This window comes from Scatophagus argus, chromosome 4 (assembly GCF_020382885.2).
Source record: "Scatophagus argus isolate fScaArg1 chromosome 4, fScaArg1.pri, whole genome shotgun sequence".
Classification (NCBI taxonomy): Eukaryota; Metazoa; Chordata; class Actinopteri; family Scatophagidae; genus Scatophagus; species Scatophagus argus.
The window spans coordinates 22,085,834-22,111,705 of NC_058496.1; the positions used below are offsets into that span (position 1 = coordinate 22,085,834).

Genomic DNA, 25,872 nt, shown 5'->3' on the forward strand with positions numbered 1-25,872 from the left:
AGTATATAATCAAAATAAGAATCATTGTGTTTTTGCTGCCTTAGAATTTGACTCTAATTTGACTAACAGACATTGACATACAGCAGTGCTCCACCTCAAGCCCAGTGGTTTTAGTGATATGGAACTTCAGGTGATGCCTCTAAATCAGCTCTCTGTACTTCTCTGTAAAATGTCTAAATGAAGACAGCATGTTTCTCACCAGAAATGATTTACGAGAATGATACATGTCAATTTAACTTTCATTTGCCAAGAACCATACTTATTTAGTTTTCATCACATATAAGCTCCTATATGAGCCTGGACAGACAAGGGTGTAAATGCAATTTGACAATTTGGAGTGTGGGTGCACATGATCGCAAGGTGGTAATTCCAGTCTCTACTCACACACCTGACTGCTTACCCCATTCTGTTATTGAAACTGAGTGTAATTTATTTCATACTGGTTTCAGCATTTGAACTACACACATTCTGGCCACAAACACAACACATCACACATGTTTTTCCTGTGTCTCTACAGGACAGTTTCAGTCCTGAAAGCAAGCAGACAGCTGTCTCCCACAATGTGAATAAAAGATTTTGCTCCAAGCAAACAGAAAATAAAAGCATCTTTTTTGGGTCAGCATCCTCAAACATGTCTCCAGAGTACTTGCACTGGCACAACAGCCTTGGTTCTAATTCTTAAGAAATGGCATGGATGTTTCAAAGACTTCTACCAGACCATAATGTGTGTTTTTATTCCTCATGTCAGACCCATCAGTCCAGTCAGCAAGGAAAATCAATTTTGTACAACAAAATGTGCACATCAGACTTTTGATGAAGAAATGCTCTGTGGAGAAAGCAAGAAAACCTATGAGAACGGTCTCCTGTTTGCAAATGAGAGAAAAAGATGTGTGTGTGTGTGTTAGTCTTAGTCTTAAAGAACTAGAACTCCATCACTGAACCAGTTAAAAGTGCATGAATGTCATCTGAGATTACCAAAGCTAGCCACAGTGACATTTTCAACAAGTGTTTCTTTATTTACAAAGTGAAGAAATGCCTTTCCACTTCCACAGCTGCTTTCTGAGGGTAATGCCAAAGTAGCCAGACAGAGCAGTCACAGTTGTAGACAGATCAATCTTTCACAATATAAAACAGCAGTTAATTACAAAATGAAGCAAGACAGCAGTACATCTGTTTGGAGGAAATGTACGGTATTCTCAGAAATCGAGGTAGAAAAAGCACACACTGCTCAAATAATGACTGATTTGACATGGGCTCATACTGGTTACTGAAGAGTTCAAATTGGAGTGAAATCAGGAGGGAAGTGACTACAACCTGGTTCAAAAGGGAGATAGAAACACTGTAGACAACCAGTGGAGCACAAGTCTCGAGAACATGTAAATCCTTAAAGTGAAATGGCAGAGATCAAGAGGTTTAGGTAACTGTATAAAACTTGATAACATGTTGACCTTAGCCAACTGTGGAATGAAACTGATGAAAGCAAAATAACAAGAGTGAGAAAAATCCACAGTATCATGGTTTCTGACATATACGGTACTGAGTTCACTTTGAATTCAAGTGTGTGATAAAGAGTTTGGATAAAACATGGATAAAACTGCAGCCACACTGTAATTCTCTATTCAAAATCTTTTATGATTTATACATACAGTGGCATGTAAGACAAATGTGTTTCATGCAGACAGTAAGCAAACTACTTTCAGTTTCAGACTACCTTTTAATAGCAACAAACACTGAGATTTCATGAATGAAAAATGCATTCTTACAACATTTTCCACCCACCTCTAGTCCCTTGGCATCACCACATTTGTAAACATTTGTGAAACATTTAAGGTGCTACTGTTAAATTTAGTGAGAGGACCGAATTGAAAGCTATGACTGCAGTGATACAAATAATACTTAATCCTGACACAAAGCAAGATACACCTCCAAATGTTCAAATTTCTGTTTGCGGGGATGTGCTTAATGCTGGTTAAGATCGCGCTGTTCAGAAGACATTTGCAATAAAATAAATGTTTTTCCTTATCAAACATCTATTTGGTTAATATACAGGGATCTGTTTGTTTTGTGTTCCCTTTAAAAACCCTCGGATGATTGATTGTGTTTACATGTCATTTCCTTGTCACCATATTATCCTACCATAAATCCATAGCCAGGAAGGAATTGTGTCATATGCACAAAAGCATCAACTTGAAGTGTCGACTTGAATAGCCCATCAAGTGTGCTCTATGATTTTGTTTCCCAAAATAGAATGAGTGAGTCACACACACACACACACACACACACACACTGAAGTGATCATGTTGTCTCTCTGCCTTTGCAGATGGGCTATAGAGCCACCAACAGTGACTCCCTTTCTGTCAGTCTTTGTCTTATCTACAGGCCTGCTATGCACACATTGCCCTTTAAGCACCAAGTGTACGAGCATAGGGTCACCATACCCCACTTTCTGGGAGTCAATATAATTACGTTGCTTTAAACCTTAAGAGCCTCATGCACACCCACAGCAGAGAGTCGCCGGTTGATGTTGCGATAACGACAGCGGAGAAGGTCACGGTAAGTGGATCGCAGGTCTCGGTTGAAGAAGGCATAAATGAAGGGGTTCATTAGGGAGTTGGCGTAACCTAACCAGAGGAGCGTGCGCTCCAGCCAGATGGGCACACAGCTACACTCCACTCCACAGATAAAGGGCCTGGCAGTGGACAGGATGAAGAACGGCAGCCAGCACACAGCAAAGACCCCCACAATCACCCCCAGTGTTGTGGCTGCTTTCTGCTCCCGCTTGAAGATGGAGATGTTTCTGCGTTCACGGTTAAGCAGACGGGACAAGGCAGCACACTCCTCCGCCACACCGGGCGGCTTCAGGCCCTGCATTCGCAGCGCTTCATTAGCCACAGTTTCAAGACGCTCGCGACGGGAAAGGTCGGTGAAGCGGTGCTTGGCCCCACTTTTGCGAGCTGCCCTGAAGATCTTGTAGTACATGACCAGCATGACCAGCATAGGGATGTAGAAGGCTACAGCTGTGGAATAGATGGTGTAGCCAAAGTCTTGGCTAATGAGGCACACACCGGCTGTGTGGACGTTTTTGGCCCAGCCGCAGAAAGGTGGCAGTGTGATGGAAGCTGACACCAGCCACACTCCCAGGATCATTTTTGCCATCAGCTGACCATTCTGCCGTGCTGGGTAGGTGAGGGGACGTGTGATCCCCAGATATCTGCGATAAGAGACAAAATACAAAAGAAGTTTCAGTACAACTTCCAGGCAGCTTTTCAACATAGGACCAAAGGCAGCTGAAGTTATCTTGATATTTTGTCTAAAACATTTTCCCATACAGCAGCACAAATTACAGCAAAGATAAAGACAGTTATTCACTTATCAAATCTAATACCTGTCTTCATTGAGATGAAACAGCACATTAGCACCAAATACATGTCCACCGATTTCAAAGTCATTTCAATGAAAGGTCATAAGCTCTGTCATTGCCTGGAGGGCCTTTAGCTGTTTTCTCTGGCTTTGGAGGAGCTTAGCAAGTAGAGACGGAGCTGTCAATCAAAGAGCAGCTCAGCAGTTTCAAATCACATGTGGAGGTCTCAGAGAAATAAAGATAAAATGTGATGTGAAGACCCTGCATTTATACAAAACTGGCTAAATCGCCACCATTCTCACAAAATGATAAATCTGTAGGTACATCTCAGTGTGTTTTGGTTGTTTGCCCACAGCCTTCATCAGCATTAAATGTGTCACTGATGAAAGCTCTACATTTGACACTCCAGGCTGTTTTTTTTCTGGTTTCCACTCTATTGTTAGTCGAGATAAAAAGCTTAAGGGAGCACTGGCCAATTTGCCTTATTGTCCATCATTGATGCTATCAGACTCACAGACATCAAATTCAGCTCACTCAGTCTGGGCAGGATTCTTCACTTCATCAACAGCTTTAAGATGTTGAGCTTATACAGGTCTTGTTCTGTTCAAATTGAAGGACAGGCATTTATTTGGTTGCTAGACATGCTGAATGCCAAAATAACTATATTCCAATGCTTTTAAAAACTTTTCTGGCACACTATGCAACAGCAAAAAATCTTTTGGAAATGTAAAGGAGTACTAATCCAAGTTTTTAGTTTGCTACAAGCTAGCTGGCTTTAGAAAATACAGCACTGTAGTCCAGCATCTCTACTGCACACTGTAGCTTGTTAACAACAGACAACACAGTGTAAGTGGTAATGATCAAAATCAGAATCACTTGAAAAGGACAATAACCTTACAACTGCATTGCAGCTAAAACCGCTCAATTAAATAATACCATTACTATAATGGCAATCACATATCAAAAGAAAAGATAGTGACTTTCTGGTTCCCTTTTAAACTCATTTGACATACTACTATTGTGTCCTTCTTAAAGATCCCTCGGCTCGGGTTGCTTGTCCTCACTGACTATTATTTAACAACCACCAGTCTGTTCAACCACTGCTCTGCCCAACTTACAACACTCACTGAAAATGTACTTAAGCTTTACATGAGGGACTGCACACATCAAGGCAAGTAGTGTCAAATAGATACAAGACAAATCTTGAGATGGGTACACTCCATGCTATGGGAATTCTTAGTGGAAAAACATCGTGGAAACCCAGTAATGTAACACTCCTCTCTGAATACATTATTCAGTAATGAGGAAGGTGGCTGTGCTGCTTATTTGTGGAGATGTTTGTGTGTCTGTGGGGGGAGGAGGACAATTTTCCACAAAACTATGACTCATCTTTGGCCCTTTAGAAGGTAGAGCTCTTTTCAGATGCTACAAAATCAAATTATTTTCCTTGTGTAGACAAACAACTGCCAGGTTAGGTAAGATAGCAGTCATTTTTACACTTCAATACACAGCTTCCTGCATGTGTTTCAGCAGGATGAGCTGATGCAAACATCTATGAGACCTCTTGTTGGTTTTATTTCGTGCATTTTGACATAAAAGGATTAAACTTTACTGATCCCTGTGAGCAAGTTACAGGGTACAGCATACACAGAGCACACAAAATGTAACATATACAAGCAGTAATGACAACGCCACAATCTGTAAATAATGCCTTATAAAAGTGTTTTAGTTTGGTTTCTTTTTTTTTGGGGGGGGGGGGGGTGGCCATTTAGAGGCAGTGGAAAGTTATCAACACCAACATAAAGATTTAAAGAACAATTCATTCAACTTTTAGATCTGTTTTTCACTGACTCTTGAGAGAAATATTTAACTGTCTGCCAGGAAGTGCACACTATGCTAATGAGAGCTATGAGAGTGAATCAAACTGTGAATCAACTCTTGCTCAGTATTCAAACTTTAAAAACCTGAATTTTAATACAAAAAAATAAAAAATATGCCAATAAATATGGCAACTTTACTAATCAGCTTTTTAATACTGTATCTGCAATATACAGTTAGTCAAAACCAAATGCAAAAATATATAAAAGCATGGCATATTTATACAAAATGCATAACATAATTAAGACCACTCACACCTCAGGAGAAGTGCATAATCATGCTAAAGACTAGTGGTTATGGATTATAATCACCTTCCAGAAAAAGGCATGTGCTAAACAGTAGCAGTGAGTGAGTTTAGAGAGTATTTTTTCATATCTCTGGAGAATTTGGGACACATCCAGATCCACCACAGCCCTCGGGGATTACCCAGTCACAGACAAGTATTGTACCTGAGCTAATGGAGAATTCTATTACTTCCGCTAGGCTACCAGCTAGGGCACAGTAAAGTGAACTATTTTCTGCACTGAAACACAGTAACCTGGTGAGCAACAGTCATCAGCCATCTCCAGGAGCACCCCTCAAACCTTTTATATGTGAGAGAGGATACACAGTGAAATATTTACAAAGCTGCAGCTGGTTTGGGCGGAGGACTGGTAAATTTAGAACAGGTTCTCCTAAAAAGAAAGTTACAGGAGGGCTGGGAAGTCTGTCAAGTCACTTTTTTACCTGAAACTTTCTGCTGGAGATTCTTCACTCATTCATTTCATTGAAGCATTTAAGCTTCTTATGTCATTGCACTTGAGGGCAATCCTACATGAGCCTGCGAGGAGCAGGAGTTGCCCATTTTAGGGATTTTTTTTTTTTTTTTTTTTTTTTTTTTGTTACAGTGTGAGTGAAATGGGCACGGAGATGCAGACATCGCCTGAAATCAAAGCATTTGTGTTGAAGAGCCGTCTGTTCAAGAAATAAGCAGCTTGCCTGCTTTTTTATCCAGCAGTCAGTACTGTGTATTCACTGGCTTCATGCTTGGTTTGTTTTACATAAAGTGAATGAGAGTGCTGAGAAAGGGGAAAATCTGAAAATGCCCAAACCATTGTTCATTCTGTGCTCAGTGATTGTGTGTGTGTGTGTGCACGCGTGCGTGCGTGCATGAGTGCTTGTGTGTGTGCGTTCTAAAACTAGGTTTTACCAGATGCATTTACCTTAAATCAGTAAGGTTTAAAAAATAAATGAAGACCAAAATGAGTAGAGTACCATAGAATATTTACTCTGAGATGCCCTAGACTGAAGAGCACCAAATCTGTGAGAGTTTTGGGATTTCTATGACATCAGACTACAACCTTCATCTCTCCTATTCTATTTGAGAAACCTCCATAAGACAGAAATTGAGCTCCTTTTCTCACAGAGCACACTGCACAACACTAACAGAGCTGTGATTTCTTCCTCAAGGAAGCACAGGATCCCTTCTGTTTCATACTTTACACAGATTTCATCCTTACTCTTTTTAGTTCAGATGAACCTGCATCTGTTTAAGTTAGACTCTGTTTTGTTCCTCTGCTCAGAATAAGATTAGGATGAATGAGCAGCAGTATATTTTCTTTTCTTCTATTTTTTTTTTAAAAAAAATCTCATTTAGACTCTTACATAAGCCAAACTGAGTCATCCCTGGACAGACGTACTTCTTCCCTCAGATTTGTCTGCTACCTCCAGCCACAGGACTGCCAGCTTAGATCAGACTGGTTTCAGATAGTCTGTGAATAACTTTTGGCACTTATTTTAGCCTACATGCTGGAGAAAGTGCTTGGGAACTGCAACCCAAGACAAAAGAAATGTTTACCAGAGAAATAGGGAGACAACACACACCTTGAAATCAATCACATGGTCTTTTTTCTGTTGGTAGGACTAACAGTCACAATGAAAGCTTAAGACAGTGTTCCCTAAATAATTCTAGTTTTCAATCCCCAACATATGATATCTCTGACTACTCTATAAAAACTTGAAAAATGATTAAGCCTAAAACTACCACGCTTTGATTTATAGCCTATTGTTAATGATGTAAAAATGTAAGCTTTTCTGAATGTTGAGCCATTTACCAGATCATTGTGTGTACTTCAAAGATATATCTAGAAACAGAGCTTCCACTCCTCTGACAACTACTAAATCCTACATATTGACTAAGCAAGACAACATACACCAATCAGCCACAACATTAAAACCAGGTGGTGAAATGGTGAAATGAATAACATTAATCACCTGTTTACAGTGCAATGTTCTGTTCCAAACACATTATTTGGTCTTTTTTTTTTTTTTTTACAGTATTTGGTGTATTTGATGGGTGTATTTAATCAGAATAAGCCGAATCCACCCTCCCACCTTGCGGGGACTCCCACATGAAGACCCCCCTGACCTGTCAGAGGAAGGTACACAGGACCTCTGGGGGTACTTTGTGGTCAGTGTCATCAAGATGTTGGACCCTTGGGGTTGTGTACATGGGGGGTACTTAAAGTGTACTGTAACTACTTATGCTGCTTGTAATCTATGTGTTTGTGCCCAGCACGGACTTTTCTGTTTCAGCTGCTCACCGATCAGTGACTACACTGAGGAAACACTATCACCAGCTAAAGTCAACTGTTGCTGACTGCCAAATTTCTGTCTTGCTGTCGGTTTTTGGCAGGCGGAGCGAAGACAAAATAAGTCATGATGTTTCATTGTGTTCAGTTTTATTCAAATACCACAAATAGTCTAAACAAATGGTGTGACTTCAATCTGAGTATGTGGAAGTGTGTGTTTGATTTATTGTTCCCATCCTTGCTCAATTTGTTTACTGGCTTACTATTCACTACTCACTATTCTACTACTACTACTACCACTACTGCTACGACTATAAAGAAATAGATGTGGAAGAAGAAGGGTAAGAAGCAGCAGCAGTTGTTCTTCTGTTTGGTTGTAAATATTTTCTTAATGTCCCTATAAATTACTAAATTATGGGGGTAATAGAAGTTATTCTTGTTTTTTGGCTAAAAGCCAGTGAAAATACACTAGGGGCTGGTGAGACACAGGGATGAGACAATAATCAATCAAATGGAAATGACAGCAAACACTTCTGTCTTGACTCTTGAGAGAAGCATTCATAGTGTGGCACTCATTTGACCCTGATTTTCTCTTCTACATGCCTGACCAATCACTGCCTGAATTGGGCCCGCTTGTCAGTTTCAGAAAGTTACAAAAATTGCCAGACCTGACAGTGTAGAGCTGGGGCTCCAGACACTGACAATTTTAATGTATCATCACTCTGCAAGTTGAAACAACAAAAAACAGAGGAATTGCGTCTACTTCCCAACTGACCCAAGAACCAACAGGCACACCCTCCAAATGGCAGATATACATATTGTTGACATTTGTTTGCCTACAAATCCACCCATAAAAAGACCCAGGCAGATATGCCAACTTCTACAGCTATAGTTAGTAACCAAGACAAGAATGAAGGGGGCAGCAGGTAGCCTGCATCTGTCCAGGTGATGTTATTCCTTTTAAATCGCTGAGTAGCTCTGGAGTTGTGTCGTCCTACTAACGGAGATTTTTAAAAGTTAGCCTACTGCAGTTTGATCAGACAGGCAGAGCCAAGACAGCGGCAGGCTGGTTTCCAGTCAGCTGGCTGCAGCTGTATATACAGAGAGCAAGAGTGTTGTTACACATTAGAGCTATTTATTCCAACTGCCTTCGTCACCACCTGGGGATCATATGAGTTCGTCAACAATAATATGTCTTTACTGCTGGTGCTAGCTGTTCTTCACTGACCAGCAGCAGCCATGCTCTCCAGGGTGAAAACACACCACAAATCACCTGACCTTCACCATTTTACCACTGCTGTTGTTATTTTCTAGTGTTGTCACTGCTGACTGCTGTTCATGGTCAGCGCCGCTGCATTACAAGCTGAAACACACCACTGAAAGGCTGCCTTTATCCATACATTACTCCACTGCATTCCAAAGCTGTGTACAATGTGTCCAGTAAAGTATCTTTAGCGTTAAGGGGGAAAAAAAACACTTCAAAGTGTTTTTTTTTTTTTTTTTCGGCTCACTCTTCCAACTCTTCGTCCCAGCAGACCCTGACAGCATCATCTGGTCCTGATCTTTCACTGGTGTTTCAACCTCTTCTTTCTGATAATGGCAGCCTCAGAGAGCTTCTCTCTGCACTTTCAGTCAGTCAGTCCATCATATATCCGTCATATGTGGTTCCATTTATTCCATTACTAGTTTTATACGTGGTTCTTTTTTTCTATTTTTAACAGAATCAGTGTTGTCATGGTGCAATACACAGTGCATCATGACAACAATGTTTCGTACTTAAGGTTAGGTTTATGCTGTAAAATGTTTGGTAAGGATTATTCAGTCAGGCCTTGACTAAATGAGAACATAATGAGCTAAAACTCATCTTTTTTTTCACCTGTAGGTCTTTTATTTTATGTTGTACGTTTGGTGTTAACATTTTGTTGTTGCCAGGTATGTTTCCTTAAAAAGCTATCGGTTGTTTCAAATGGGACAGCTTAAAGTGAAAATAAGGGAAAGAAGTGAGGACTTCGGAGCAAGTCAACATCTGTGACCATGATAAGGATCACTAAATTATTAACTTCAAAAAAATTAAATTTCAGCCATCATCTGGTGCTATAAATGGTTACTGTCACTTATTTTCCATTCACTCCTGGCTGCACCACTTGTTTCCTTCAGTAGGCACAGAATGCCATTGGATGATATTTAGTCTCTAGTCACAAATTTGCAAAAGATCAGGTCACATGTCTTGCTGTTTTCCTGATACTCAGGAACAGAAGGAAATTCATCTCAACCTTAATTTTCATGACCTCATTTCTAAATAACTTTTATGTAAGCAAAATAATGAGGTAAACACAAAATTTACATATGCATAACAACAAAGAGGCTTTATTTTTTGACCAGCTCCGTCAGGAAGCTTACCAGTCAACAAAAACCTTTGGCCATGCCTTGTGTCTCTGGTCCTTTGGGTTGTGCAGCAGGTGGTTCCTGAATCTGGGCCAGAATGTTTTTCAGAAGTGATGAGACAAACTAAAATAAACAAGACAGTGTTGCCAGAGTCTTATCAGTGTACCTCTTCACACCATTTACTTGTATTTTCAAAATGGATTTTTGCCTGTTTGTTATGCATTCAGTTGTTTGTTTGTTTTTTTTTTCAATTCCTTAATGCATTTCCATTATGATGGCAGCCATGGTGACCAGACTTGCGATGCAGCTCGACAGACCTGTCTTTCTATCCAGACAATTAAAAAGTGTCCGTGTACATGCAGTGCAATATGCTTAGAAAGAATCTTTGGTATGAAGACCACATCTATGTTGCATTATGGGGGCATTCATTATGTATTATTATAAGAAATTCATCACAAATTCATTCAGTCATCCTCTAATTTATAAGTAATTAAGTGTATCCATAAGACACTTGAACTGATAATTCATTGTAAGTCACATCTACAATGTTTGATGATTGTTACTGTAGTGCATCAGGAGGGCTGTCATAAAGTATTATGACTGCATTATAATTCACTATGAATGCCCCTTAACATGTTGATGTGATTTTCATAGGAAGTGTTGCTGAATATTTAACTTGCAAGTAATATGGCACATGAGGTTCTATTACTGCCCGCCAAAATGTACATCCCACTAACTGCCCTAAGTCTGAAAACTCATCTAGTGAGATCCCAAAACACCCTCTCAAATATTAATGAGAGCGCTAACTCTGGCTTCATTATTATACAATGACTGCAGTCAGTTAGTGAAAGGCGAATAAGTGCCAGCAAGTCCATCTTCCTCTCTTTTTCCTGTCATGATGATGTGAGTGAGCGAGTGTGAAGAGCCCCTCCATCTTTGTCACCTTCCCTTTGGTTCTGTCACTGAGTGCACTCGCTCTCTCAAAGGACACCTCCAAAACTAAATAAGCTTCAAGGAAGACTGAAATGTGGGAGAGCAATCTAATACTCTGCTTCTTCCCATTTTACTTCTGACCTTTTAGAAACAAAATGTTGAATAGTTTTAGTTACCAAGGATACAGGCAGCTCCTCTTTTCAACCCGCTCACTTTCTACCAATTTGGCATCTAGCCAGCAGTTAGTATAGCTGAAGTAGCTGTGTGGCCCATTATATGCCATCAACTCATGGCTTGGCAAATGAAAAAGGACAGTGAGGAGGAGTTGTATCCGACTTGTTCCTGAGTCACTAGACACCACCATGTAACATAAAGGGTTGAGGACTGTTCTTTTTTTCCACTTCATATTCGTTTTCTGACCTTTTTTGGGGACATAGAAATATCAAAAAATATTCAAAAAAGGAAAACTAAAAAAAAAAAACTCAGCAGTGAGCAAGAGAATGTTACTGCTACCTGTATTAGTCTTAAATACTGGCCGTTTGTTCACACAGAAAACTAAACATCAATCCCCAAATCAAACCTGTGTTATTCATGTATACAACGCCAAGTTCCTTAATAATTAAATACATAATTCAACTAACCTGCAGCAATAATAAACCTCTTAACCTGCGTGAAATTAGATTAAGAATGATTGGCATTCAAAGAATTCACTCCAGGACCCCAGATAATAAAGCTTGTCCTAGAATAACAGAAGTATCATTGCAAAACACATCTTTTAAACCTCTCCCCAAAAGGCAGATACAACATGATATTACAACAAATGATGATACGACTGACTCAGATTCCACAGTCATGAAGACATTCATCCGTCTCAATATTACCCCAAATCTTGCAACATTTTTGTGCTCTCTGATCTGCTCCTAATCTTTTCTTCTTTTCATGTCTTACATAAAGGACTCCGAAGTGCCTTGTTAAAGGCTTCTGCAGATAAACCTGTCTTACTTTCCCTCCAGCCTTTCCCTATAGATTCACCCATGGGACGGGGGGGCAACAGTTGCTTCATTACTGTGTTTAAATAGCAGCTCACAGACAAAGACATTTGACAGCATCAGAGAAGCAGATACAGGTGTTCTCCTTCACAAGGATTATGTGCAAATGTAAATTGTTTTGAAAGAAAATCTTTCTTAACCTGAATTCTACAACACAGGAGACCTGAGGTGTTTGTGATCTTGTAAAAATGATTAATTGAAGCTACATGCCTTCTGCATTCAACCAGATGTTGGTTGCACCAATTTAATGGAAAATGTGCAACTAATAAACCACTCATTTAAATAGTATTCTATAAAGAAACGTTTGGATAAAAAAAAAAGATAAAACTGCACTAAGAGAATATTATATGTTCAGCTATGTTAAATTCAAGCAAAAAGGGTTCATCGCAGCTACTGCATACGTCAGGAAGACTGCTGTGAATGCTTTTCAGATAAAGAAGGAAAGTAAATTGAATTTAATTTGATTTTGCAGCAGATGACAAGATCAGAATATAAGATATGGAAATGTAATCTATGCTCCTTTCTGAGCCAAGTGCACACTAACAGGACGAATCTATGACTGATAGGAGGAATATTCATTACAACAGCAATTTTACCGTTGTTTATCTCGCCTATGAGCAGTGAGAAGGTGACAGTAATTCTAACGTGTTCAGCCTTTTTCTCCTAACCAAGTATGTTCAAATATAGAGAATCACATTTGTACATTTCCAGGTTGCAGGTTGATTTGAAAGACAGATAAACAAAATACCATTATAGGTGAACACAGCTGTGACAACGAGGTAATAATACTGATCATACTGATCCAGTGAAATAAAGGCCACTGTTGTGCTGCCACAGCAGTGGTGGGAAAGAAACAGGTCTTCTAGTAATAATATTAAACAGGACAATGTGCCTAACACAAGCATAACAAATAGGGGTTTATAATCTTACAGCTACAGACTATTCAATCTACTGTGGAATAAATATTACTAATCTATTATCTTAAAATCACAAAATAATTAATTTAAGTCCATTCACCAGCTTTTGGGGAGATTAATTACACAGTATCACCCATCTGTGCCTGCCAGATCATTGCTTCCACATGCACATACACTGCAGCTCAGTGTGGTGAGCATTTAGCTTTATCATTTCAGCCCTAGAAAAGTGCTGTGCTTCTTTTTAAGAGGTGTCTTAAAATTGCACAAAACCACAGACAGTTTTGAAGTTCGCAGTGGCACAGAGTAAGTGTAGCACACACTCTCTGAACTCACTGGGCCTACTCTCTTACACACACATTCTCACAGACACACCCATGCAATCCACCTACACGGGCAAATGTTCTGTGCTTCTAAACTATTTTTTTTTTTTTAGCTGTGTAGCTCGAAGCATGTCAACAACCAATGGATGAATTGCCATGATATTTTGCACGGACACCCATGGTCGTCAGAGGATGAAATCTACTGACTGACTTACATACACATCACGCAGATCACATGCCAGCACTGACAAGGTAAAAGTAAAATGCTGTGTTATGTGCAACTTCTTTATTTTTATTTTATTTTATTAGTCATTTAGTCATTCGTTCTTTCCTAATGTTTTGTTAGCCAGTTAGCTTTGTTCAAAGAAAGATGTAAATGTACATATTACAATATTTTTTAAATATTTCTTGAGCAATACCAAATAAATTTATACATGTTGAATTTATCAAAAAAAGGAAACAAAGACACACGCCCCTGTTTAATCAGCGGAGCTGAAGCGGAGCAGGAGCATAGTTTTAGGTTCCTGGGAATCAGCATCACAAAGAACCTGTCACAGACATCACACATCTCCACCCTCATGAAAAAAGCTCAGAGACAACTGTACTTCTTATGGAAAATTAAGAAGGCTAAATTCCAGTGCCAAGTTTTTGTTAATTTTTACAGAGAAGCAACAGAAGGCATCTTGACTGGAAACTGAAATCTGAAATCTGAAATGTGCACAAAATCACACACAACTTTGGACTTTGGAAACAATAAATGTACTCCACACCCTGCTGCCTCACTGGCGCTAATCCTCTGTGTACATCCTTACAGACACAGACACACCCATACACTCCAGCACAATCCAACACTGACAAACTCCTCCAGGCACCTACAAGTTAATGCTATTTTCAAAGTCTTTCCACTTTGAATAAACAAACTTTTCACTCAGCAATATTATAATTCAATAAGTTGTCATGGAACTTTAAAGACAAAAGAGATACAACTGATTCATGTTAGCACTGGAAGCTCCAAAATAGTTACTAACAGACCTTATGGTGGAGCTGTTTTGGTTAACTATTGTTTTCCTTCAAGAGTTAAGAGTGAACTCTTAAATGTTTATGCACCGGATTATATTTGACGTTGCTTGTGACTTAAATATTCCTATTCCCAGTATAACACATGCACACTCAGAGGCATTTCAAAGTGTGCAGGGCTGTCTACAGCGCAGTGACCCAGTTATTGGTCAGTTCTGAGGTTCAGTGCCTTGCCCAGGGGCAGTGATGGGTTACTATAACTCAGTTTTCCATTTCACAGCAGGAACACAAACTCTGTTCAGTCCTGGGGATGAAGTCACTAACTTCTCTGCATCTACCTAACCTGAGTAAGAGGAAGAATTTCAGCCATAAAGTCACACTGTACTATGTCCAATTAACATTTCAATGATACAGGACTTTTTGATGATGATTTTAGAATTAACTGTCAACTGCAAAACACTGATGCACAGCAGTGACCATACATGAAGAGTGATGAAAGAAATATGAGGAAATTGATTTAATGTCTGCATATTAAAAGAGATTGGATTGGGCAACATTGCGGTATTATGCTCAAATAGAGACGATTTTAGTTTATGCTCCCTCTAAACACAACGACATGTTTGATGAATCATTCATACTTCCCAATTTAATGGACCATATAAACATTCCGTTCATGTGCACAGATAAACTGAATACCAGAACTTGAGTTGCACAGTAATTCTGCAGTAGTAGCAATATGTTAAATATTCAAAACATATTATCTGCAATCCACAGCACGATGTATGCGTTTCTGTGTTTCTCTCAGCCCCTTCCACAGAAAACCCATTATCTCACTGCTTGGTAAATGCTCCATTGGCCCTTTGTTTCATCTTGGTGAATAATGGACCCCACCTTCTTTATGCCAAACACAAAGCAAGATTTATGCCACACTAAAGTCACTCAGCACTTTGCCCTTTTCTTCCTCTTGCCCCCAGAGATTGCTGAGTAAATATGGTGACAAGCTGGGAATAGCAAAATAAAACTCAGATCTTTATCTGTGCACTGGTTACTCATCCATCATCCTCCATATCAAATTGCACAACAAAGTGAGACATACCAATGTTGCTGACGTACGAAAGGCTCGTATTCCCAGCTTTTCAGGAATATAACCATTTTCATAAACCTGTGTGTGGTTTAAGGAAGTAAAACAGAAACATCACATTGGGTTCTGATGGTTTTTACCCTAAAGAAGGGACATGGAAATGATTCAAAATACCAGCAGCCCAAAACAACCACCTTCATAACCAAATTTCCATTTATGAAAGCGCTTTGGCTGGATATTTTTATTTTTGTGTTTGATCTAACACTACCACAGCTACTATTAAATATGATGCAGAGCTGGATCTGGTTCAAGAGCTCACTGATTAGTTACGTAGGCATCTGACTGAAGTGGCTCCCTAGAGAGACAACCAATAAATTGACAAGATAAATCAAATCACAGACCACGTGTCAGTGAATATGAATCTCAGTGCTTTTTAAATGCACATAGTAATGACAAATGTGATTTTTCTCTGCCATAAACACCCTTGTAAGATCAAGGACCAAGCTAATTAAACTAAGATGGTGAACATCACTAACATTACACCTACTAAAACATCAGCATGTTACTTTGTCACTGTAAGTATTTAAGAAAGACTGATGGTAGCATTAAGCTCAAACAACAGCCTTTCACTGAAAACCTTTTCTTTGAGTTACTTCCAAATTAGGAGGATCTTTTCACAGAGACCTGAGAATGCGTTTGGAAGGGGAAGGACTAGGGTGAAGTAAAGGCAAACAGACAAAGGGATGCATGATAACCACACCATCCACTGTGGTTTAGTTCAAGTGACCTCTAGTAAGACACTTCACTATCTGTTATCAGTTATCTGTTGATATTGATAGCTAAGCAGACTTGGGAGATTGGTATGGGAAACATTGGTGTAATGTACTATTTAAACGTTATCTTACACGCTACAATACCTTAGTATGAAACCTCATTTTGATCCTGTCCCATTTGTTTTGTTAAAGTTACTGCAGTCCGTTGTTGGTACACTGCTTTCTGTTTCAAATTCAAGGCCCTCTAGTGTTTCTGTGGACAGAAACCCTTTTACTGTGAAACATTTACGAGAACATGTTAAGTAACTTACAAGGTTCGCAGACATTTTTGAAATGGAGCTACCGCCATCTTTTCTCAAGTTGCAGTTGGCTGAAGTATTATTTTACTTTATTTATTACCTTGATGTTAAACTTTAGAAGAAGACCAAAGAAGACAAAAAGTAAAACCTGTAGTGTGGGACATACAAATGAACCACTGTTACATTCAGCTGATTAACCCACCAGATAAATCTCTCTACATTTCGCAGTCTCTACTTCCGAATAATGAGAAGAAATATTACACAGGCAACACATAGTGCTAAAATTGAAAGAAGACTTAATATCAAACCAGTCTGAATTTTTTTTCTTTGACCCAACACTAAACGCAAGTTGCTTTTATTTTGTGTGTCACTATGAGGTAGACCAAGCACAGTTCCCTCATCCTTTGCAGAGCACTGCTTCCTATTGCATATTGAGAAATGTGGAACTTGAACGAAGCCTGCTGAACATGGTAACTTCCATATGGTGTGAATCCAGCAGACCATGACGCTGGACCTTCTGTAGCTGACATAGACTTGACAGTGAGCCAGAGCTGAATATATTCATTTTTCTAGCAAACCAATGAAAAGTCCTCAGATAATGGTTGCTTACACCACACAAGATAAATTGTGAGCAGTTACCTAAAAACCTTCTGAATGACTTCATAAATCTTAGCGAAGATCCGCTGGTAAAAGAACAATCGCAAAGTCAAGAGACAAATAACAATCCACTGACATGATTTTGCCCTCCTCCCTTTGGCTTTCTGTTCTTAGACATCTGTTAAGGTCCCACACACCACCCAATTTAATCACATCATCAGTGGACAATTTCTCTCTCACTTTATGTGCTTCTGTAGTAAAAGTCAAACAGGCAGTCAAACAGAATGGAAACTGAGTTGTGGTTGATAGTACAAGCAGCCCTTATCAATGTTTAACTTGCCAAGCGCCTTCTCCCAGCATTTTTATTTCATGGTGCTCTGAAATATTTTCATTGACAGCAGTTTTGCTCTAGAAGAAGTGCTCGTTTACAAGACATGGGCAGTGATGGATTTTAAATTTAAATACTGTTTCAACTTTAAAGATGACTGCAGTTTGTCTTCTCTGTCTAAAATATTAGTGGCTTGTAACAGTAAAGGAGTGTCTTGTGGCTTCTAAAACCTCTAAAATGTAGCACTCTCTGTAAACTGGTTGTGATCACAGGATTTAAGAATTCAGCGTAAAATCCTATTTAGTACCGAAACACACTTTTCTTCCCAATTTAGTATTCCTTTAAAAGCACGAACTGCCTTTGATCCAATCGTGTTGGCCTGGCAGAGATGTCCAATCCTCCACATTTCAGCGAGGTGGCCGACAAGTGGGAAGTGAATAGTGCCTGAGAGAGTGGAGCTTAGGCGTCACATCACATTACCTGAGGATGCGTCAGCTAGGTCAAGTCATCTGTGTCTGCTGCTGCGGGTTGATGTTACCCAGCTGCACCAAGCAAGTGCTGTCTCTCCTGGGACAACCTTCCGCACCAGCCTCGCAAAAATATTATCAGATGTGGAGGGTGGGTCGATGTGGGGGCTGCGCGTGTGAACTCGGCTCATCATTGACACACCAGTTGGCAGAAAGGATGTGAAGACTGTGGCGAATCCTGCTGCCATCTAAGGGCCCTGGCTAGCATGATTTCCTGCCTTAAATCCCCTGCAGAAGCCTACAGTGTGATCACACCTGCACTGTATTTTCTTTAGTCTGAACTCTGGTGGAAACGTTTACTTTACTGCAGATATTTTTCTTGACCTACATCCTATCCATCATCCAAGTTCACTGATAGTTAAGCCAGGCTTTGCTTGATTTGCTGCACATGTAACTAGCGTGTGTCTCTTGCTTTCCCGTTTCTCCTTTATTCTTTCAGCACTGTCTTTTCTTAGATGTCTGAGGAACTACAGAAAAGGACTACCCTCTCTTCCCACTGTTGTGAATAAATCATTCATATTTGACGTTTGAATTATTGAACATACAACATAATACTCTCAGTGAAGGTAAAAACTGACTAGCCAAAAGAGATACTAGGTTTTTAGGGAAGTGGGCATGAAAGCTGCTAAACCTCTGCTGAAAGTGCAGACTAGAATATCGCATGCAAGCGCAGACCTGCATTAATTTAAACAGGAGGCCTTGTGTACATGACTCCTCGATTGTACACTTCACAACACTTAGACTGGACTCTTCTCTTGTGAATGGGTCAATGTTCTGGTGTGTTAGGTTCAATTTGCAGTGTTTCAGTCTCCATTTAAAGAGACTGGAGGTGAGGAATGGGTAGTCATCCATAAGCATGACTTTCACAGCCATAAATCAGTAGTTGCACTTACAGTACAAAATCAATACCACAAGAGTATTCTGCAGTTACTTTCATGCAACCCAGGCTACATGGCAGGTAACCTTTTCTGCCAATAGTCTGCTGTTACTGGGTTTTCCCTTACAAAACTCCGTTTTATAAGGGAAGCTATTGCGATAGGAGAGGATTTTTCAAGCATATTGTGGAAGGGAAAAGACTCAATAGGTTGGACATTCAGATTTGGAATTAATGTAAGATTTATTGAGTTTTTATATTATTTTTATCATATGATTTCTGCTTAATTTAATTTGCTAAATTAGATTAAAAATGCAGGATGTTCTTTTCTGTTATTTTTATCCACTCAATTTATCCATTTTTTCAACTGATTTTCCAAAAAGTTAACTGTATTATATGAGGATATGCATTGATGTAATTAAAATTACATATACCATGATATATAGAATTGTATTCATGCTGCTCGCCTTTAATATTAAGTTGCAGTTAGTTTTCAGTCTACTGATCTTCATAATACCGTATGTGAATGTGAAAAAACTGAAACTACTCTTACCCACAGTAACAATAATTTCCCCTGCTGTTGGCACAGGGAAATGTGTCTTTTCTTGTCTGATTGATGTCATCTGTTTAGATGGGATGATCAGAAGGCACAAACAGTCTTTTAAAAAGTATTTAAACATTTGGTTAATTTTGTTAAATATCAAATGTCTTTTTAAGGTACCATTTAACCATAAAAATAATTCAAATAATTCCTTACTGGCCATGGAACTGAGCTGCTTCTTTACCAGATTTGAGAGGGAATCAGACAGCGTTGCTTCACCCCAGCAGGACACTGCTTACCGCACACTTACCCTCCAGAAACAAGAGGTTAAGAGGGTCCTGAAGACAGTTAATGCCAAGAAGGCGGCAGGCCCAGATGAGATCCCGGACAGGGTGTTCAGCTCATCAGCTCATGGACGTTTTCACTGACATCTTCAACCTCTCTCTGGCACAGACTGCTGTACCAGCATGTCTGAAAAAAACTGCCACTATCATCCTGGTGCCCAAACAGAAACATCAGCTCTCTGAATGAATACACACCAGTCATACTCACATCCATCATAGCCAAGTACTTTGAAAGACTAGTCTATTAGTGAGCTACTCTCACCTCAACTTCAGGCCAACACCTGTATGCATACAGGACAAATAGATCCACAGAGGATGCCATAAACACTGCTCTTCAGAGAGCATCGACCCACATGGGGCATAGGTGAGGAGGCTTTTTATTGACTACAGCTGTGCTTTTAACATCACTGTCCCCAGCAGGCTGGTCAAGAAAATGCTGGACCAGGATCTCAGCCGCTTCCTCAGCAACCATACAAAAACAGTGAGACTGGGTCCCCACACATCCCAAAGCCTGAACCTCAGCACCGGAGCACCACAAGGATGTGTGCTCCTCTCAGCACCTCAAGAGGACCTTTATGGACTTCAAAAGGACTGTTAATTCTGTTGCCATGGTTAAAAAGACACAACAGAGGCTCCACTTCCTCAGAACCCCGAGCAAGGCCGAACTCTCTGCCAAGTTGCTGGAGTCATTCTATAACTGCTCAGCAGAGAGTACACTGACGTACTGCATCACGACCTGGTATGAGAACTTCACAGCAGCAGACAGAGCAGCTCTTCAGAGGGTTATCACCACAGCTCAAAAAATCAATGGACATTCCCTGCACTCCCTAGAGGACATCTATAGGTCTCACTCCCTCAGCAGACTCTGGAAAATTATTAAAAAGAGTACACATCCTGACTACCACCTCTTTGTGATACTGCCATCTGGAAGACGCTACAGAGCCCTAAAGACCTGCACTTCCAGACTCAGGAGCAGCTTTTACCCCACAGCCATCAGTGAACTGAACTTCCACACTCTAGTCCCCAGTCTGTCCGTTCAGCCACAACACAGACAGCAGGATTAGACTAAGGCTGGATTGCTAACTGGCTAAGTGGACAGCTGCAACTGGTAATTAAATTAATAACATATTTCTTTATGAATATGCACCAATAAATTATAATAGCATCTAGAACCACCTTTAAGGACGTCCTGCATTATTAAATGGGAGCACCACAGATTTTACATACAGTGTTGAGTTTTCCACAGACTGAGTGAGAACTCTGTCACAAAGTACATCTTTAGCTCTAGAGGGAACATTCTAAAGGCACTGAGTTTGAAGGACATTGGCCTTTACCAGGCAGGGTGGACCTGAAAGAAAAAAAAACACTAATGACTTACAATATAGTAAATATAGGATTCAGTGTTTTGTCTTGACCTTTGCTTGAGACTAACAGTCAAGATAGCTCACACTCTACTGCATCATTTTTAAAATATATTTACTGTCCTCTAACTTTGAGAAGATGTAAAAACATTGTGGAAGGCTACAACTCTTTTTTTAAATTTATTTATTTATTGTTTTGCCACTGAACCGCATGTGGAATAACCTGGAGCTGATTAGACACATGTTAAAGTGGATGGTTAATGTCAGAGAAGCTGTATTCCACCAGGATGTCAGCAGTCTTTCATCCATCAAAGCCTGTCAAGTCCCCACAGAATCATCAGTCCCATACTCTTGGGACCACTTTTCTAGCACCACATTGTCCATATTGGCATATACAGTGCAGAATCTCCCCTGTAACCTAAACAAGCTCTGAGAGACAATCAATATCCCTCTGTGCAGTAGAAGACCTAGTCTTTAGGGACTGTATAACCTCCACAAGTAAACTTGTTCAATCCTGAGCCTCGCTTTCAGCTTTCTTAGCTATTTATTTTGGCTTCATTTTGCAATTCATGTCCTTGCATGGGAATCCTAAATGACAGATAGCCCTAATTACGGCTAATCATGTGTCTAATTGGCAATTCTCTTCCTAATGAATTAACTTCATGATTCCCATTGTGAATCATATGCCAAACACATTGTGGGTTGTGTAATTATAACAAGCCTGTTTTCATGGAGATTAACCTGAACATTTTACAAACATTTAACTGTCTGTGCCGCTTGTGTGGAGAAAAATATGAAAAATATATGAAAATAACCCTGAACTGGTACCCGTTTAGATTAAAAATCTTATTTTTCTGGTTGACAAGTGGCATAAAGACATGATAGACAATCACATACTCTGTCTTTTAAGACATGCCCATGTATGGGCAGATCCATTTATCTTCTCTGGGTATATAGTATGAGCAGTTCATATCAATAGCCGTGAGACTCAACAGTGCTGGCTTGCAATGCACAACTATCCTCCATTGGATATATTTTTAGGGGAGGATGTACCACAACATTGTGTTACTGGTTCCACACTGACTGAAGAGAACAATTCATGACCTTTCCCAGGACTGAGTGACCACAGATGGCATACAAATCACATGTTGTCCATGTATCTTCAGTAACCACTGGGACCTCTGTGACCTCTAACGTAACCCCCTGAAGAGCTTGTTGGCCAAACAAAACGAATTTAGTGAGCCTCAATCTAATCAGCCAAAAACACATTCATTACCTCTCTCAGCTTTATCACAGCTGGCTGGAGAAATCACTGTAACACTGTCTCTCCCGTAATACCATTAGCTCTTCAGGTTAAAGTTCCTCGCACTCAGTGCATCAGCAATAAGCAAACATGCATAATTCTGTGAATAAAACACTGGGGTAATAATGCCTGATAGGTGAACAGGAGGAAATACTCAGATCATCAGTACCACAGTGAGCTTTTGTCATTATGCTTCCTGAGGCAGAACAGTGACACTGATCACTTGACTTTCTTTTCATTGGGAATTATCAACATGCCTGGATTATAGTGGGTGCAGTGGACAAGTTTAATTTGCCACAAGCTACCAGGCTCAGCTCTGGCATTATGAGCAGTGACTCTAAAGAGATGTAGTATACCTGAGATGCAGAGTGGATCTTGGTGGCAAGGTGGTAAACCTCATATTTACATATGTAAGATATTAAAGCAGTATTAGATTTTCTCAGAAGTGAACTTTACCTCGTGAACGCAGCAGGAACACCAATACACTCTGGTTTGATCGTTCAGGAGGCGTATTCAAAGAGTGCAAGAGATGAAGGACGATTATAAATCAAAGTCACACCATCTCTGCGCTATTGCTGTAATGATCCTAAATGCGTAATTACAGGAAACATTGCCCGTGGTCCGATCAAGCAAATTAATTAAGCGACCTATAAATTATTCACAGTCTGCGTATTAGTTTTCTGCTTCAGTGGTTTCAACCGCACAGATATTCAGAGGAAAAGTTGATCTGACATTAGACAATTAAACGCCATTCTCTGGCGCACCCCCCCCCCCCTCCCCCCAAAAAAAAAAAACTCAAGAAATCAACAATCAAACGCCCAGTTATTTCATGCGATCATTACTTCATGTGGCACTTGGTGTGTTCCTGGCGTCAGTGTACTTAAGTGATTTAGAGCAGCTTAAACGAGTGTCCTCCTCACGTCATTTTAAACCCAGGACGCACCTCACGCGTAATTCTGGTTCCATTGCAAAGCGGCAGGCTTGATCATCAAAGTAGCGCTAGTTGCTCACTTTGGAAACTTACCTATCGACGCTGATCACACACAGGGTCATGATAGAGGCAGTGCAGCACATTACATCCATGCCGATAAAGATGTTGCAGAACACCTCTCCGAAAAGCCACTTGCCCCCGGTGAGGTCTGTCACTATTACAAAGGGCATCACAACTATGGCCACTGACAGGTCCGCCACTGCTAGGGATACCAGAAGGTAGTTGGACGGTTGCCTCAGTTTCTTTACCACGCACACCGCGATCACCACCAGCGTGTTTCCCATAACCGTGACCGCCGTGATGATCGCTAACATCACCCCGATAATAATCTTCTCCGGGCGCCCAAAATCCAGCAGCTGCTCCCCGCACGATTCGTTCCACATGGTTGTGGGACTGATGGTGACGAGGACGTTGTAGAGAAGCTGCAGAGTGCCATTGATAACTTCGGAAATATCCTCTTTCTTGTTAAAGGTGAGCTCAATTCCTGAAGTATTGAACATCTCGACAACGTTATCTCGGTAGGGGTGCAAGGGACGCCTCGGCAGTGCCAATTACGCGCATATTTGGATATGGGTAACCTGCTCTCGGCTCCCGTCCGGCGGTTTTAGATCGAGGCTGTTGCAGCTGCACCACATCAGAGCTGCCAATAACTCAGTGGGGTTCTTTAGTTGTTCCTGTTTAAGAATGATCAGTCTGAGGAAGTGCCGTGGGTGTATGTTCCATGCCCATGGAGAAAAAATAACTTCTACTCCAAAACAACGAAATGAAAAGAAAGTTACAGAATCTAGACATAGGTGCGTCTGAAGTGCCTGTATCTCATTTCGTTAACAAGGCAAATATGGACTATTTGGGAGAGATGCGCTGCGCAAACCGCACCTATTCTAGTGACGCATTGCTTAAGACGCGCAGACAGACATAGCTGAATATGGTAGTTAAGGGAAACTGCAGCGGTTTCAGAGTGGAAGCTCCAAGCGTTCAAAACCATGTGGGCACAGGGTTCCCTTTTCAAACTGCAAATTAACTATAGAATATGCGGTGTACCGATGAAGAAATAAAGATTTTGGTTTATTAATGGAATTTGTAATTTGTATTCTTTTGCATCTGGCTGTGATTTAATATCACACACAGGTGGATATCTGAACTCCTCAGTACACATCTGTATGTATTGTCAGGATGAGCTTATGCCTGTGACCGATATCTGTTTTGAAGCCCCGAGTACAAGCCTTATTTGGAGAAAAACGATGCAGCGAAGTTTGCTTTAAAACAATCTCTGCTTCCCACATGCCTCTCGCATGTGAAGAAGAGACAGGAGACAAACCTTACGGCATACTGCCAGTGCCTCCAACAAGCAGAAATCATCTGTTTATAAATAGAACATCTCAAACACTCAAAGCAAAACCACTTAACAAAAGGTATGTTTTTTCTTTGTACAATATGCTTTCCTGTCATGCCGATACATCAGCTGCTCAAATCTAAGCACTGATGACAAATCAAAAGAGAAAGTCCAACACGGCTGGTGATGCTGGAGAACAGTGAGGACATATGGGAAAGCTTCCCGGGACTTTGGCTGCCTGCATCATCATCCGGGAAGCAACAGCTGTGTGTTTGTCCCCTCTGGCTCTGAGGGGGGCAGTGCTTTTTCCCACAATTCCCTTCGCCTGTCATCACAGCCCCATCACATGCTAACCACCACAGCCATGGCCTTTTACTCACCATTACCTACTACTCAGTCCGACAGACAGGTCAGTGGCGGTTGTCACATCAAATTAATGCCATTGACCATTGCCAGTTTCTGCTAGACCTCCTGCTGTCAGGGAAATTTGGCCCATTTATGCAAACGTTACTACAGATGTGTGGATGTCAGAGAAGATAGGTCACGTTTCCAGAGTGGAAATCCTCTGAGGCAAGTGCTTAGAGCTTATGCAAAGCAACCACTCAGCATGTCAGTGTGCCCTTCAGCCCATCTGAGGACCTCGTAATGAGAAGGGTTAAACAGGTATGGATTACATGTGCTTTGGGAGCAATGAGGAGAGGTTGGGAGAAATCATGACAATAGAGATTCAAATCAAAGTGCTGCAAATTGTTAACAGTTAGTGGAGTTGTTTCTCATTTGTGGAAAGAAGCACATTTTGTGCCTCTTTGTAGTCGTTCTGTGTCTCTTCGTGGTTGTTTCATGTCTTTTTGAAGTTCTTTTTGATGTCTATATCATCATTTTGTAACTCTTTATCATGCTTTTGTCTCTCTTAATAGCTCTTTGGTTGACTAAAGTACACGAAATGCTGATAGTTACTTTGGGCCCTGGACCCAGATGTGCTCAGTGGGCAACTTCAGTAATCCAACTAAGTCTGTGGCGTTTCCAGGCATCAAGTCTGTACTCTTTTCCAATTCTTGAGCAATTAATTCTTTGACAGTTGAATTTTGTT

At 40.4% G+C, this 25,872-nt stretch overlaps 1 protein-coding gene across 1 annotated transcript; it reads right to left on the reverse strand.

Annotated features, from left to right (window-relative positions):
• Positions 1-413: 413 nt before the first annotated feature.
• On the reverse strand, positions 414-24,317 carry htr7c (5-hydroxytryptamine (serotonin) receptor 7c). Its single transcript, XM_046385779.1, has 2 exons — positions 23,483-24,317; positions 414-3,211 (listed from the first exon to the last, which is right to left on the reverse strand). Exons 1-2 carry the CDS (start codon positions 23,947-23,949, stop codon positions 2,473-2,475), a joined length of 1,206 nt encoding a protein of 401 aa, XP_046241735.1. The 5' UTR covers positions 23,950-24,317; the 3' UTR covers positions 414-2,472.
• Between the last annotated feature and the right edge of the window lie 1,555 nt (positions 24,318-25,872).

What these genes read in the sequence shown, in the direction of transcription:
- htr7c (XM_046385779.1), bottom strand. Translation starts at nt 23,949, where the DNA reads ATGTTCAATACTTCAGGAATTGAGCTCACCTTTAACAAGAAAGAGGAT. An exon ending in TGTGTGATCAGCGTCGATAG is followed by an intron (nt 3,212 to 23,482) that starts GTAAGTTTCCAA and finishes CTCTTATCGCAG; the next exon opens with ATATCTGGGGATCACACGTC.